General features: G+C 42.2%; 1 protein-coding gene across 1 annotated transcript in view; it reads right to left on the reverse strand.

Annotated features, from left to right (window-relative positions):
* LRRTM4 (leucine rich repeat transmembrane neuronal 4) overlaps window positions 1-13,227 on the reverse strand; it is a 229,932-nt gene extending 216,705 nt beyond the window's left edge. The window contains exons 1-2 of the mRNA XM_009273033.1: window positions 13,214-13,227; window positions 9,599-11,145 (exon numbers count right to left, since the gene is read on the reverse strand). Of these exons, the coding sequence (XP_009271308.1) occupies window positions 9,599-11,145; window positions 13,214-13,217 (1,551 nt within the window). The 5' untranslated portion in view covers window positions 13,218-13,227. The remainder of the gene's footprint in view (window positions 1-9,598; window positions 11,146-13,213) is intronic.
* Between the last annotated feature and the right edge of the window lie 494 nt (window positions 13,228-13,721).

Raw genomic sequence — 13,721 nt, forward strand, 5'->3', positions numbered from 1 at the left:
CATACAAGCACACATCATCAATGGTCCACCTTTGCTTGTAAACAAACTGATCATGCTAGTTTTTCCCATAGGCTAAAACCAGAAGTATTATTTTTCTTTTTATTGTTGTGTATTTCAGAGGAAACTGAATAATACAGTGATGGTGAAAGAACAGGAAAAAAAATGGAACCTTCAGAGCAAAGAGCTGTTGCATAAGATCGTGATCTAGGTGATAGAGGAAGTAAAAATTAGGATAACGTTACTTATCTGATGAGTTGTGAGAACTTCAGATAAAAAGTACTATGCAAAAAAGTCCTTGCTTGTTTGTCACACAAAAGACAGAAAACAAAGAAGAGAAGTTCAAGCAACCTCGCAAAGTCCTGTCATTTTCTATAGGAAATTGCCCACTGACAGAGACACAGCCTTGGACCACAAAGCTTTTAGGAAAGACTCTCTGGCTTGCTAGCATCCATGAACTTCTCATATTCTAGCCAACTGTATTTAAATGTATCTAAAGAACCACAAAAATAATTTAAAAAATGGCTTGCATGTATCAATCTACACTTGAACTAAGAAACAACGGTGGAGATTTTGCTGTAGCTAGAATATACCCCAGATGGTGAGAGATTATAGATGATCAGCATTTTCCGGCCTTTCTTGGCTTCCCCATTCTTGCAGGTGGAACAATTCCCATTCAAATGCCCATGACAACAGCATGACTGATATCTCTACCAGGAAGAGCTTTCTATTTCCTTGTGACTTAAAAAGGCAAAGACCTCAAGTTGCGCCAGGGGAGGTTTAGATTGGACGTGAGGAAAAATTTCTTCACCGAAAGAGTGGTTAAACATTAGAACAGGCTGCCCAGGGAAGTGGTGGAGTCACCATCCCTGGAAGTATTTAAAAGACGTGTAGATGAGGCGCTCAGGGACATGGTTTAGTGGGCATGGTGGTGTGGGGTTGACGGTTGGACTCGATGATCTTCGAGGTCTTTTTCAACCTTAATGATTCTGTGATTCTATGAAATTCATTAGGTCAAGAAGCCAATATTCCCATAAAGTAACACCCTCTCATGCCGTCCCTTCGCTGCATACTCTGGCTTCTAACAAATCGGGAATTTTGCAGCTAGGAACAGAGGCAACAACTCCCAGGAAATCCCTCAGTATTGATCCAGTCACCTTTTCGTGTAGATGGAGAGATCTACAAGCAATCTAAGCTTATTTGGCTGCACAACAGGCAGATGTGATAAAAGCTGATTAGTGTCAAAAATGTTTACTGCTGCAGACCATCTGCGTTCAGTCCTAAAATACCTGGCTTGAAATGACCAAATACCAGGATGTTAGTAGCACTACAAACACAAATCACACAGGAATTTTTCATGTCAAAATGTTTACAACATGGATAGCGCAACAGAGGGCTGCACACTTCTGTATGCCAAGCAGCCCCTGCTAGAAAAGCATGCAATCTCCTGAACAGAAGAGGTAGACCATCTCAATGGAAGTAACACACCTGCACAGCTGAGACCTGAACTGCAGTCCCAAAGGCTTTGAAACCTATAGGTCTCTTCTACCAGGGGCAGATTGTCTGCCAGAAGGAGTATGTGTCTAGGAACATCACTGTCAAGAAGCAGAGTAAACCAGCACATACATAGGTCTGGTTTTTTCCAGCACCCAGACCAGCTCAGATAGCTCTGTGCTGTAACAGCCTGTGTAGTTTAGGTAACAGACTTAACAATTAGAACAGCTGCCCAGGGAAGTGGTGGAGTCACCATCCCTGGAAGTATTTAAAAGACGTGTAGATGAGGCGCTCAGGGACATGGTTTAGGGGGCTTGGTGGTGTGGGGTTGACGGTTGGACTCGATGATCTTCGAGGTCTTTTTCAACCTTAATGATTCTGTGATTCTATGAAATTCATTAGGTCAAGAAGCCAATATTCCCATAAAGTAACACCCTCTCATGCCGTCCCTTCGCTGCATACTCTGGCTTCTAACAAATCGGGAATTTTGCAGCTAGGAACAGAGGCAACAACTCCCAGGAAATCCCTCAGTATTGATCCAGTCACCTTTTCGTGTAGATGGAGAGATCTACAAGCAATCTAAGCTTATTTGGCTGCACAACAGGCAGATGTGATAAAAGCTGATTAGTGTCAAAAATGTTTACTGCTGCAGACCATCTGCGTTCAGTCCTAAAATACCTGGCTTGAAATGACCAAATACCAGGATGTTAGTAGCACTACAAACACAAATCACACAGGAATTTTTCATGTCAAAATGTTTACAACATGGATAGCGCAACAGAGGGCTGCACACTTCTGTATGCCAAGCAGCCCCTGCTAGAAAAGCATGCAATCTCCTGAACAGAAGAGGTAGACCATCTCAATGGAAGTAACACACCTGCACAGCTGAGACCTGAACTGCAGTCCCAAAGGCTTTGAAACCTATAGGTCTCTTCTACCAGGGGCAGATTGTCTGCCAGAAGGAGTATGTGTCTAGGAACATCACTGTCAAGAAGCAGAGTAAACCAGCACATACATAGGTCTGGTTTTTTCCAGCACCCAGACCAGCTCAGATAGCTCTGTGCTGTAACAGCCTGTGTAGTTTAGGTAACAGACTTAACATCAAGAATCAGGGCAACTCTATTATTCTGGAGGAGAGTCTGAGGAACGTTTCTGGCAGCAGCATACTTACTAATAAGATTGTTTGCCCCTTTTAGAGTGTGGGTTTTTCTTATTTTTTTGTGTGTGTTTAAAAGAAAAAAAACCCAACAAATTAATAGGTTCAACAGATTTCTTTGCTATTTCTGTTAGCGTTCTCCCTCCTGGCATGAGCTACATAATTGACTAAAATCGATTTTTTTTTCTCCTCCTTAAAATAGTGGCAACACATCACAGAGTTTAAGCAAAAGCAGAAGAAGGGGCGAGAGAGAGGAAAAGAGAGATGGAAAGGGCAAACTGCATCTGTCACAATTCCAGCAACGCAGGAATCCTTCATAGGGCCTGAGCAACGATTATAACAGGAATACAAATAGTTTCTTCTCTTGTACAAAGCTTTTGCAATGGAGCATCCTCTCCATTCCAGCAGTCCTCACTGTGCATAACTCAAACCATGAAGTTTCTAGAAAGTGGTGAAATTAGGGGAAGTAGAAAAAGAGGTGATGAGAAGGCAGGGAGGATGATAGTCAATCAGTTACCTTCCCGGCTGGACGTTGTGTTTAAGACTATGAATCCTCAAGTGCAATTTCAGAGTTCTATCAATTAACTGTCAGCCTCTGGATGAGACCTAAGGGAGCAAATGTAATGCCTGAAACGTGGTTAGGAAAGTTCCCAAGCCTAAGCGAAAATTTGGGAGATGTGGGTTCAGCTTCTTCCTTTGCCACTGATTTATCTGCATTATCATTTATCCTCAGCAAGTTTGCAGATGACACCAAGCTGAGTGGTGCAGTTGACACGCCAGAGGGACGGGATGCCATCCAGAGGGACCTGGACAAGCTCAAGAAGTGGGCCCCTGTGAACCTCATGAGGTTCAACAAGGCCAAGTGCAAGGTCCTGCACCTGGGTCAGGGCAACCCCCGGTATCAATACAGGCTGGGGGATGAAGGGATTGAGAGCAGCCCTGCCGAGAAGGACTTGGGGGTACTGGGGGACGAAAAGCTGGACATGAGCTGACAATGTGCACTCGCAGCCCAGAAGGCCAATCATATCCTGGGCTGCAAGGGCTTTTCCACAGTGCTTCTAAGCAACGAAGTGCTTCGGTATTTTTCTGGTCATGTAGCTCTGGTGTGCAAGTTCAAAAAATGTTCCGGTACTGTGGTGAAACCCAGGTTGGGTGACAGCAGCAAATGTTTGGAATTTACTGCCATGCAGGCTGACTGTTTATTTTAATAGGTAGCTTGGCTTTTCCAAGGTTGTTGTAGGGGGGAATCCAAATTAAAGCCCTAATTCATGAGAACATCAATGATTAGAACAATAAAGCAGGTTCCCGAACAGAATATGCAGAACAGCAGTTCTAACTGGGTTGAGGGTCAGTAGGTACTGGCACTTATAAAAGGGCAGGGCCTGTTGCGACAGGACAAGGGGGAAAGGCTTTAAACTAAAGGGGGGTAGATTCAGACTAGACAGAAGGAAGAAATGTTTTACGCTGAGGGTGGTGAAGCACTGGCACAGGTTGCCCAGAGAGGTGGTGGCTGCCCCAGCCCTGGAACCGTTCCAGGTCAGGTTGGACGGGGCTCTCGGCAACCTGATCTAGTTGAAGATGTCCCTGCCCAGGGCAGGGGGGTTGGACTAGATGACCTTTAGAGGTCCCTTCCAACCCAAACTATTCTATGATTCTATGATCTCAGAGCAAATCACTTTCAAGGTCTCAGCAGCACTGGTATTGCAAGACCAAATTTCAGACAAGCTAATCTCTCACCCAGGCACCTGAATAAAGACTGAGTAAGACTTTCAGAAGGTTCAGCATCCTTCTACAGCTTCCTTTTCAAATTTACAACCACTGTCTCAATTGCTGCTGATGCACAGCTGGCTGACTTCTTCCAGAAATATGGCCAGTCATTTTGGTAACATCTTTGGGAAATCTCACACTTTACAAGTGCTGAACCCAGGAAAATTTGCCCCTTGGCATTTATTGCAACATCACTAGTACTGTTAGAGCACAACTTTCTGTATACTGATATTATACGTGCAATAACAAGTATGCATTGCTAATGAAGCCTCTGAATGGTAACAAACACAAATTTCTACTTTTGGTCCTAATCCTGAAGACATTTCTAAAATTTACCTTCTCCTCAAACCTCTCACTGGCCCTGTGTCTAAAAGATTTCACCTCTGAGCCACTTCTGATGTATTTCTTCCAGATATACTGCACTGAGGAAAAGCACTATCAGCTTAGCCTTTGCTTACTCTCCCAATACAAACATAGAGCTTATGACAGAGTTTCATGAGATTGATTCACCCTCAGTTTACAACTCAAGCAAGAATTTACAGTCCATCTATAAACACATAGAGGTGGAGAAAGAGAGGCAGAGGAGGAGCCATAGCACAGAAGGATATGAGAAAGCTAAATTAACAATGCCCATCCTACAGTGTTCGAAAACAGGGTCACTGGAAAGACAACCGCACGGTTTTGGCCCTAAAATGATGACAGTAGTAACAATTACTGCTTCCCATACTCCTCACTCATCACCTCCCATATTCTTCTCTTTGTAATGCGCTACCTGTGGAATCACCTTCCTTTTGCATTCCCCCAAGCTATGACAAACTTACACCCCTGCCATGAAGTCCTTGCTGAGTATTCCTTATAAAAACATCAGGCTGATGACCAAAGGAAATACAATCGCTACTCAAAAAAAAAAAAAAAAAAGAAATATCCTGCCAATCATTGAGTCGTTTCTCACAAGAGGTCGCAATACCCCATAAGCTCATGCTTAGCCCCTGAGCAGCCCTTCCAAAGTTGAGTTACAAAACCATGAACGCCCTCACTGAACTGGAACCTTGGACTAAGCAGTATCTGGGCCATCGAGATTGTTTTGTTTTTTCCTTTTTGCATCTTGTTCAAAACAACACAATAATGGTGTTTAATAAATAAATAATAAACAACAGCGGCATATCAACATTTCCTTTTAAATTAGGCTGAAAAGGAGGAGGTCAACAGCAGCCCACCACATCTGCATATGTTATATTCCTTTACCAATCTACTACTTCTCACTGGCAAGAGGGGAGGAAGCAGAATTCAAAGTGAACATAATTTTGTGTGACTGATTTAGCATGTATGAATACAAGTGACAACTGCCCTGGTTTTCACTCCAATGGAAAACCCAGGAGCATCACAGCAGAGATGTACTTGTATGTGAACAGGTGGGCTTGTTTGTCAAGCGCTGGGGTACAGCTAGACATTGAGAAGCAGAAGTGTAAAAAGTAACCTCACAGGGTCTGTGTCAATCGTCTCTCAAAGGGTTTCACATCAACTGTGCTCAGTTAACACAGAAAAGATGTTCACTTGTTTGGTTGGTTGTTGTTTGTTTTGTAACTGCCAGCCTGAGAAACGGGAGATGAATAACCTTCCAGTAGAAAGAAGGAAACATTTTTGTAGCAATGTTCCTTCTCCCCATATACCTTCATAGCGTGCTATATGCAGATATTCTGTGTGTGATACGTATGAAATACATATTACAGCTTGGTTTATGAAATTGCTTTTTATGGCTCCCAGATCTTCAGCAAATGTACAAATAAATATGAAAGAGAGAGGGAATAAGATGCACATGCACAAAGCAAAGCAAACACCAAAATGAGATAGCAGCAGTCTGCTAACTGGATGGTGAGAGCCAAAATCATAAGCATCCAGTTATTTTAGAAACCCTTGCCAATAGACTAAATAGAATACCGTAGGCCAGGTGTCAGTGATTATAATCCCACTGATGCCAAGAGAGTTGCTCCCATTTACAGCAAGCCTGACTCTGGCGCTCTCTCTGTAGTACAAGAAATAATTCATAAAGCATGGATTTGAAAAAGCAGCCATACAAACCGGACCTGCAACTCCCTTACTTGCAGTGTAAGGACCCTACGCCTCTCCTACGCCTCTGTTGATTTGTTATATGCTAGAAATCTCGCCGAACTTAAAACAACAACAAACACCGCCCCTGCTCACGTGCGTAGCTGCTGTGAAAAAAAGAACCTGCATAAATACCTAAGCGTGCTATTTCAAGGCCAGTTCTGCCATGGAAAACAAGTGGCTTATGGATGAGATGAGCTGGATACTTCTAAAAACAAAATCGTAACTGTGAACGTAATAGGCATGCTCACACGACCTTAGGCCACACTCAGAAACCATTCATTATCACCCAACTACCGGCAACAGAGTATGCTCAGGCATCTTTCCCAAGTTAAAACAGAACTAAGCCATCATTTCTTTCCTGAAAGACACACAATTTTTGGACACCTTAGCTGCTTACAGGTGAGTGTGGGAGTAGACATGTGAAAGCAGACAATCATTTGAAAAATATTACTTAAAAAAATAAAATCAATAAACTCGTAAGCAATGAATTCTGAAAGCCCGCCTGCCTTCATTGTGATAACCAGACACTCTTCTCCCCTCTAAGTGGTCCTTTTTTGGGAGAAACCTCAGTCTGAGCACAGTGAATATGATCGACAGGAGGATGGGCCTGCGCTATGTCTCACTTGTACAAAATAACAGTTTTCCCACAAGTATGTACATCTGGGTAAATCAGTAAATAATGAGATGTTCCATTTTCTTTTTTCCCCAAACATAAAACCTTTCCACTGCTGAAGACACTACAAGGATTTTTTTTCTTACCATTTTTAAGTACTGAACAGCGCATATCTATCCTTTTACAAGTGGAACCTTGTAGCTATGGAGACGAAGAATGTTAAATCCAAGCTGAAGATAGTATTTCAGTGGGGGCTTATGGTTGCTACATGTGCCTTCAATGTTCTGCTGTTTTCTGTCTCCTGAAGTCTTCTGTACTAATGGCCAATGCATACTAAATCACCACGCAAGTACAGAGTGTACTTTCTACCAGTCACAGCCTGGGACAGCACTATCATGTTCAGTACAGTCTTACTGATTTACACCATAACCAAGAATCCCACAGACAACACGATAAACAGCTTGAGTTCTGCAAAGCTGTGCACCAGCTTAACTTAACCTGAACAGAGTAGCAGAATAAAATTCTTCTGGTACTGCGATAGGACATGGAAACCGGGCGAAGTGGGGTCCCCTTGTGTTTAATGCTGTGTGTAACAACTGACATCAACATAAAGAAATTATGCCACATTGACCTTCTGTTACTAGACCTGGTAGGACTCTTCAACTTTTTATTTATCTGCCACAATCCAAATTATCTGAATTTCAGTCTCCCAAACAACATCACATATTCCCTATCTTCTGTGCACTACGATCATGATCCAAATTCCATTACAGATTATGGTTTCATTACATGGATTTTCAGTTATGGTGTGCAGATTCAGCTGTCTTCCATATCATCTTGGTGTAAATTAAACAGCATTTTATTCAAGCTAATGAAACTTCAACGGTGTTAAACTTGAGCATGAAGAGGAGACAGCCTTTCAGGTCAAATTAATGCTCCTTGTGACAGCCAGTGAAAATTCAAAATAACTTTGTTAGCATCACTTACTTTCTACTTGTGCTGCTAACAGGGGAAAAGAAAAAAAAAAACCACACCTTCATTCACATGATACTGGTAGAAATGGCAAGGATATGACAGGTGGTTTTCTTTTTTTGAAGACAACACTGCTCCAGAGAAAGCAACCCCAAAACGTACACTGTGTTGTTTTTTTTTTCCTTCCCCTTAGCTCCGTGGTCCAAAATCAGCTAGGTATTTCAGGTGCCAAATATGAAACATCTTAAAGATGCCCTATTGTCAGAAAGTGAAAACATCCGCTTTTAAAAAATCAGGATCCTAGAGCTGCAGCCTGCTCAACGCTGCTCATCTTTAACACACCTTTCATACTACCTGGCTGTCAAAGACTTTGGTCAAAATTTACCATAGTCAAACCCAATTTGCATAAATGGATATGAATAAATTTCAACAGGCACATTAAGCACTCTCAGGTAGGATGTCCACAACCAAGGAAGCAAAATCAACCATGGTCCCCTAATACCATATCACGTGCAGGATTAAGTAACGAGTACTGAAATGTAACTGCGCAAATCCTCCTCACCAGGTATAAATAAGCAATGGCATTCACAAGTAAAAACATTTCTTATATACACATTAATAGAGTCATTGACAATACAGCAAAGAAAAAATACAGTATTTTCTTGCCAAAGCTGAACAACAGACAAAAGAAGCACTGAGAGCTTTTCCTATTTGTATTTCCCATGTTGCTGAGTCAAAATCACAGCACGGCCTTAAGCGCATGAAATTATTAACTCCAGTAGAGTTGTCTCTCAAGCTAAGCCTTCACCGATCACTAAAAAGAAATAAAAAAACCCACAAGAATCCCCCTCTCCCAACCCAGATATTTGCAAATGTACTGTTTGACTTGGGGCCTTTACAAGGCTCGAGTTCAGAAGAGCTAGTAAGGCAGCTTGTGTGCTCCTGCTTCTCCAGGAAAACAAGTGCGTGCTTAACTCTAAGGATGTGCTGCAGTCCTGTCGTCCCCTGGTTTACTTCTGAACCAGACAGGAAATGCAGAAAATCTTTGGCGTTATCTTTAAATAGGCCACGAAGCCCTCAAGGTTTGACGTGGGGTGTGGAGTAAACAGGTTTCCATATTTATTTTTAAAACAGAAAAGGTTCTTAAACTCCTCTGTTTCTACCAATACATTAAAAATGGGACTCTCTTGTAGCCACTGCTAACAAAATGGGTGCAAATAGGAGGAGAATAACACACCAGATGCCTTTACCATAGGTTTTTACTTCAACTTAATCTGTGTTTTTTTTTTTGTAAGTCTGAATTAATCAAAATAATCACCATCACTTCCCTGACTGTTGTTATTTAATGAGATAACCTTTCATACTGAGCAAACCCAAAAGCAAAAAAATCTCATTAATCTTTCTAGTGTTTAGAGACACCTCAAGAGCTTCAAACATTTACCTCTCCTTCCCAGCAGCTGAAATGGTTTTAGGAGGATCATGGTTCATACCTCACATTCCCTGGAGCCAGAGATGGTATACGTGCAGGGCCCAGATCCATTAACCGATACATCCATGGTCTCAGAGTTTGTTGGCTTGTAGTCCACGTAATACTCCTGTAAAGGGGAGTTCATTTGCCTTTCAGACTCTCGGGCCTTTTTCCTGCGCCTCTTCATGAGAGAGTGCTGCTGGAGCTGTTTCATGCTGGCTGGATAGCGCTTCCACGACACGTAGATAACCAACAAAATCATGGCCACAGAAAGAAAGAGGGCCACGCTCCCAGCGATTATTTTGTGAAAGGAAACGTGCTCATACTCTGGTTCCACTCCAGGTGTTGGGAGGTCTGCAGAAGGGCTTGGCATAGCAGATGTTGGCTGATTGCTTTCGAGTTTGGAAATGGTAGGTTTAGGAATGAAGACAGGTCTCGGGGGGGTTTTGGGTGCCTGGTATGATCTTTCAGTAACCACCACCTGAATTTCAGCACAGATATTGTATGTTTCCACAGCATCGCTCACTTTTTCACCCTGGATATGTTTAGGGCCTGCACATATCATAGTGCTTTCTTTATTTCCCTTGAAATTCTTAAGCCAAGTAAACAGGGGGCAAATGCTTCGAGTACATTCCCACATATTTCCGGACAGAGTGATGGAGATGAGCGAGATCCATGTATTGATGGTCTCCTGAGAGATGTTGGTGAGTTTGTTGGAATCCAGGTTCAGCTTTTGCAAGTTGGGGAGGCACTGGAAGGTCCCAGGCTCTATCCCTGTAATGTCATTTCCTGATAAATCCAAGTTGTGCAAGGAACTCCAAGTCCACGTCAACCCTTGGCTAATAGACCGGATCCTATTCCACTGCAAATAAATCGAGCGAAGGTTGAAGAGGCGTGGAAAGTGGGCAAAATTGATCTTAGAAAACTGGTTGTGCTCCAAGTGGAGCTCTGTCAACTTCAAAAGGCCAGCGAAAGCATTACGGGATAAGCTCCGCAGGCGGTTGTAGCCCAAATCCAGAAAGTCAAGGTTTCGGCAGTCTTGGAAAACTCGGATCGGCACAGTTTTCAGCGAGTTAGACCGCAAATGCAAGATCAAGAGTTTACGAAGGCCCTTGAACTGCTCAGACTGCAAAACCTGCAACTTGTTGTAAGAGAGGTCCAGATTGCGGAGGTTGGGGACTGGGTGAAATGTTTTGTTGTGCAGATGGGTAATTTTGTTGGAGCTTAGAATTAATTCCTTCAGCCTGCGGATCCCCTGAAATGCATCCTCATCCACAGAGCTGATGTAATTATGGTCAAGATAAAGCCATATGAGCTGATTCAGGCCCGCAAACTGATTTGATTTAAGCTTCTGAATGCTGTTGTACCGTAACGATAAGCCTTGAGACCCTCCAGAAATATTCTGAGGGATGTCTCTGAATGCATGAGATTCACAGTACACAATCTTGCCATCGCATCTGCAGTTCTTGGGGCAAGCTCGCTGAGCCCCCGCAAGCATAACAAACAGCACCATAGGAAGTAGCACTAACACCACACTCATGCCTCTCAGCTGCTTAATTAAATGGAAACCTACAATATTAAAAAGAAAACAAATGTGCATTGGAAAGCTATTAAAATAAATTGCCAAGAGATTACTAACGTCAATGGGGTTTCTAATAAAGCATTAGTGAAGCAGTGGATTTTGAAGACAACCTGTTTGCCTCCCATCTTGCACTTTTTGTTGTGTAAATGCCTGTCCTTTGAGTTTCTGGCTTGCCATCTCCCCTACCCGCACCATCACCAGTACTACTCTCGTTATTATCACTTTTGTGTGATTTATGATCCCTTAGAAGGACCAAGAGCCTGTTCTCTATTTGCTTTTCTCCTGTACATCATCTCTCAATGTAGCTGGTATATCCTCATCACTAGATGCTGAGGTTTTAACAATAAACATATTTGTCAAGTCACTGTGCTGAATGCTCCATAGTGCTGGAAAGGAAATGAGCCAAAGCTTCTGGTATTTACGTGCTGCTAAACGTGTTCTTTAATAAAAGCAATTGCAAGTCCAATTCCTCCAAAAATTACTGCAAAAAGTGAGAAATCTACTTATCATAAAGTTTGATCCATCTTTAAAATATGTATTTATTGTAAAATTAAACAGTAAGTAAAGGCTTTACTTTCTGCATCAAGTGATTTGTTTTTAAGAGTAGGTTTACTCATTATTTTTATGTACCTAAAATATATAAATAGATGCACAGAAACAAAGTACAACTATATAGAGAAGTATACCATATAACGCTAGTATGGGACCTCAATACCAAGATAATGGTAGAAGACATATTTCTTTAAAATAAATCATAGTCTTAACACATATTAAAGTTATCTACATGTAGGTGTGAATACCTAAGCATTTATTATTTCGTATAAACATTATATACTCTATGAAAATATACACACAAATACTTACATATAAACACTGCCTTAGGAGCAGCAAAACACAGAAAGTTTAAAGGGGTATATTTCTGTTTCAACTCCCCTCTCTCTTCCACAGCAATATTGATTTTAAGATTTTGCATTTGAGATGTCAACTTTACCATATAGTAGCAATGCTGTTACGTGAAGATAGTCACATTTTCCACATTCTTCGAATAATTATGAAAGGGGGTGGAGGGGTTGTCAGAAAATCCAACATACATACGCACGCTTTCCTTAGCCTGTAATAATTTTAGGACCGGTGCCTCTGTCCAGAGTTGCAATCTTGCTAAGAATTAAAATGCATTCTTCCAACAGGGAATATTTTAAGGGCCGGTATCTCCTCGATAAATAATTACTTTATTATTTGTCACACACACAAAACCAACCCTGTGCTGCAGTTATTTAATCCAATTTTAAACCAATGTGCGATCTGCAAAATAATTCCTAATCTAAAATGCCCCTGACTATGTGTCTCTGCCTTTCACTTTAACGATTAGATTTTTAATTTAAATCCTCATCTTTTGCTACTGCCTATGTGCCAGCAGCAGCCAGCTAGAAATATGTTCTGGCTGTTACAGACTTGGGGGCTGGGGGGAAGGAGGGAGGGAAATAAACCTGTCACACTTGAAAAAATAAGACTGGCAAATGACTGCTGGAAATGTAGCAGCAATATTAGGGGTATCTTTTCAAAGACCAAACAAGCCTTTTCAAAACCACCTATACAACAAAATCACCCCCTCCCCTTTGCTTCCCACATACTGCAAAGTGTTAACAGTCCTTTCTGACAGCCTGAATAATACCACTACAGGCTCATCGAATATGAATATAAACCCAGAAGAAATTTGGTATGAGCGTGCCTCATGCATACATGTACTTATCTATACGTGTGCAGGTGCGTGGGTGGGTTGTACAGACAGCGAACGTACTCTCCACAGTCCTTAACTCGGTGCAGGCATTTACAGATTAATTACATATAAAACCACTGCAGGAGGAAAGGTGTGTATGTGCGTGGGGGGGGGAATACATGATCTAAAAATACAATAGCAAGTACAGTGAGTCACCTGGCAAAGGAATGCACTGCTGCTGTTTAGACTGTTTCCCCCTCTTGAACAGCTAATAATCCAACTGAAAAAATATACCATACAGCTGCAGCTGTGCTAACAAACAAGAAAAGTTCACTTACCCATCCTTTTGTCATCAACAAACGTCCTCCTTTTCCTTTCTCCAGCTGTTTTCTTCTCTCTCTTTCCTTTTTTGCTTTCCCTTTGCCTCTCTCGCTCTCTTTTTAAAACTGGTCTCTTTTCTTTAAACCATCAGAATCTTCATGTCACAGCACGGTTGCCACTCACATCACCGCCATCCAGCGTGCATGCCAGTAACCCACACAAAGTTCCCTAGAGAGGACAAGCAAGAATTTTGGGGATGAGGAAGGGAAAGGATAGGGAAGGGGTTGGGGGTGGGGAAGACAGGACGAAGGATGGGGGGAGTGTGTGGGGGGGTAGGGAGGGACTCTAAGCTCTGAGAGCCGTTGTGTAAGTCATCAGAGAACCATCGGCATTAAGTGGCAATCAGCAAGTAAAAGCTATAGCAGACCACGAAGGTAAACCAACTTCTCTGGGAGAAATAAAAAAATCTTTCCCGGTACCTAGCATTTCTCATTCTGCTGCCTTTTGCCATTCCCAGACACAGCA

The sequence above is a fragment of the Aptenodytes forsteri genome, unplaced genomic scaffold (genome assembly GCF_000699145.1).
Source record: "Aptenodytes forsteri isolate BGI_AS27 unplaced genomic scaffold, ASM69914v1 Scaffold158, whole genome shotgun sequence".
Lineage (NCBI taxonomy): Eukaryota > Metazoa > Chordata > Aves > Sphenisciformes > Spheniscidae > Aptenodytes > Aptenodytes forsteri.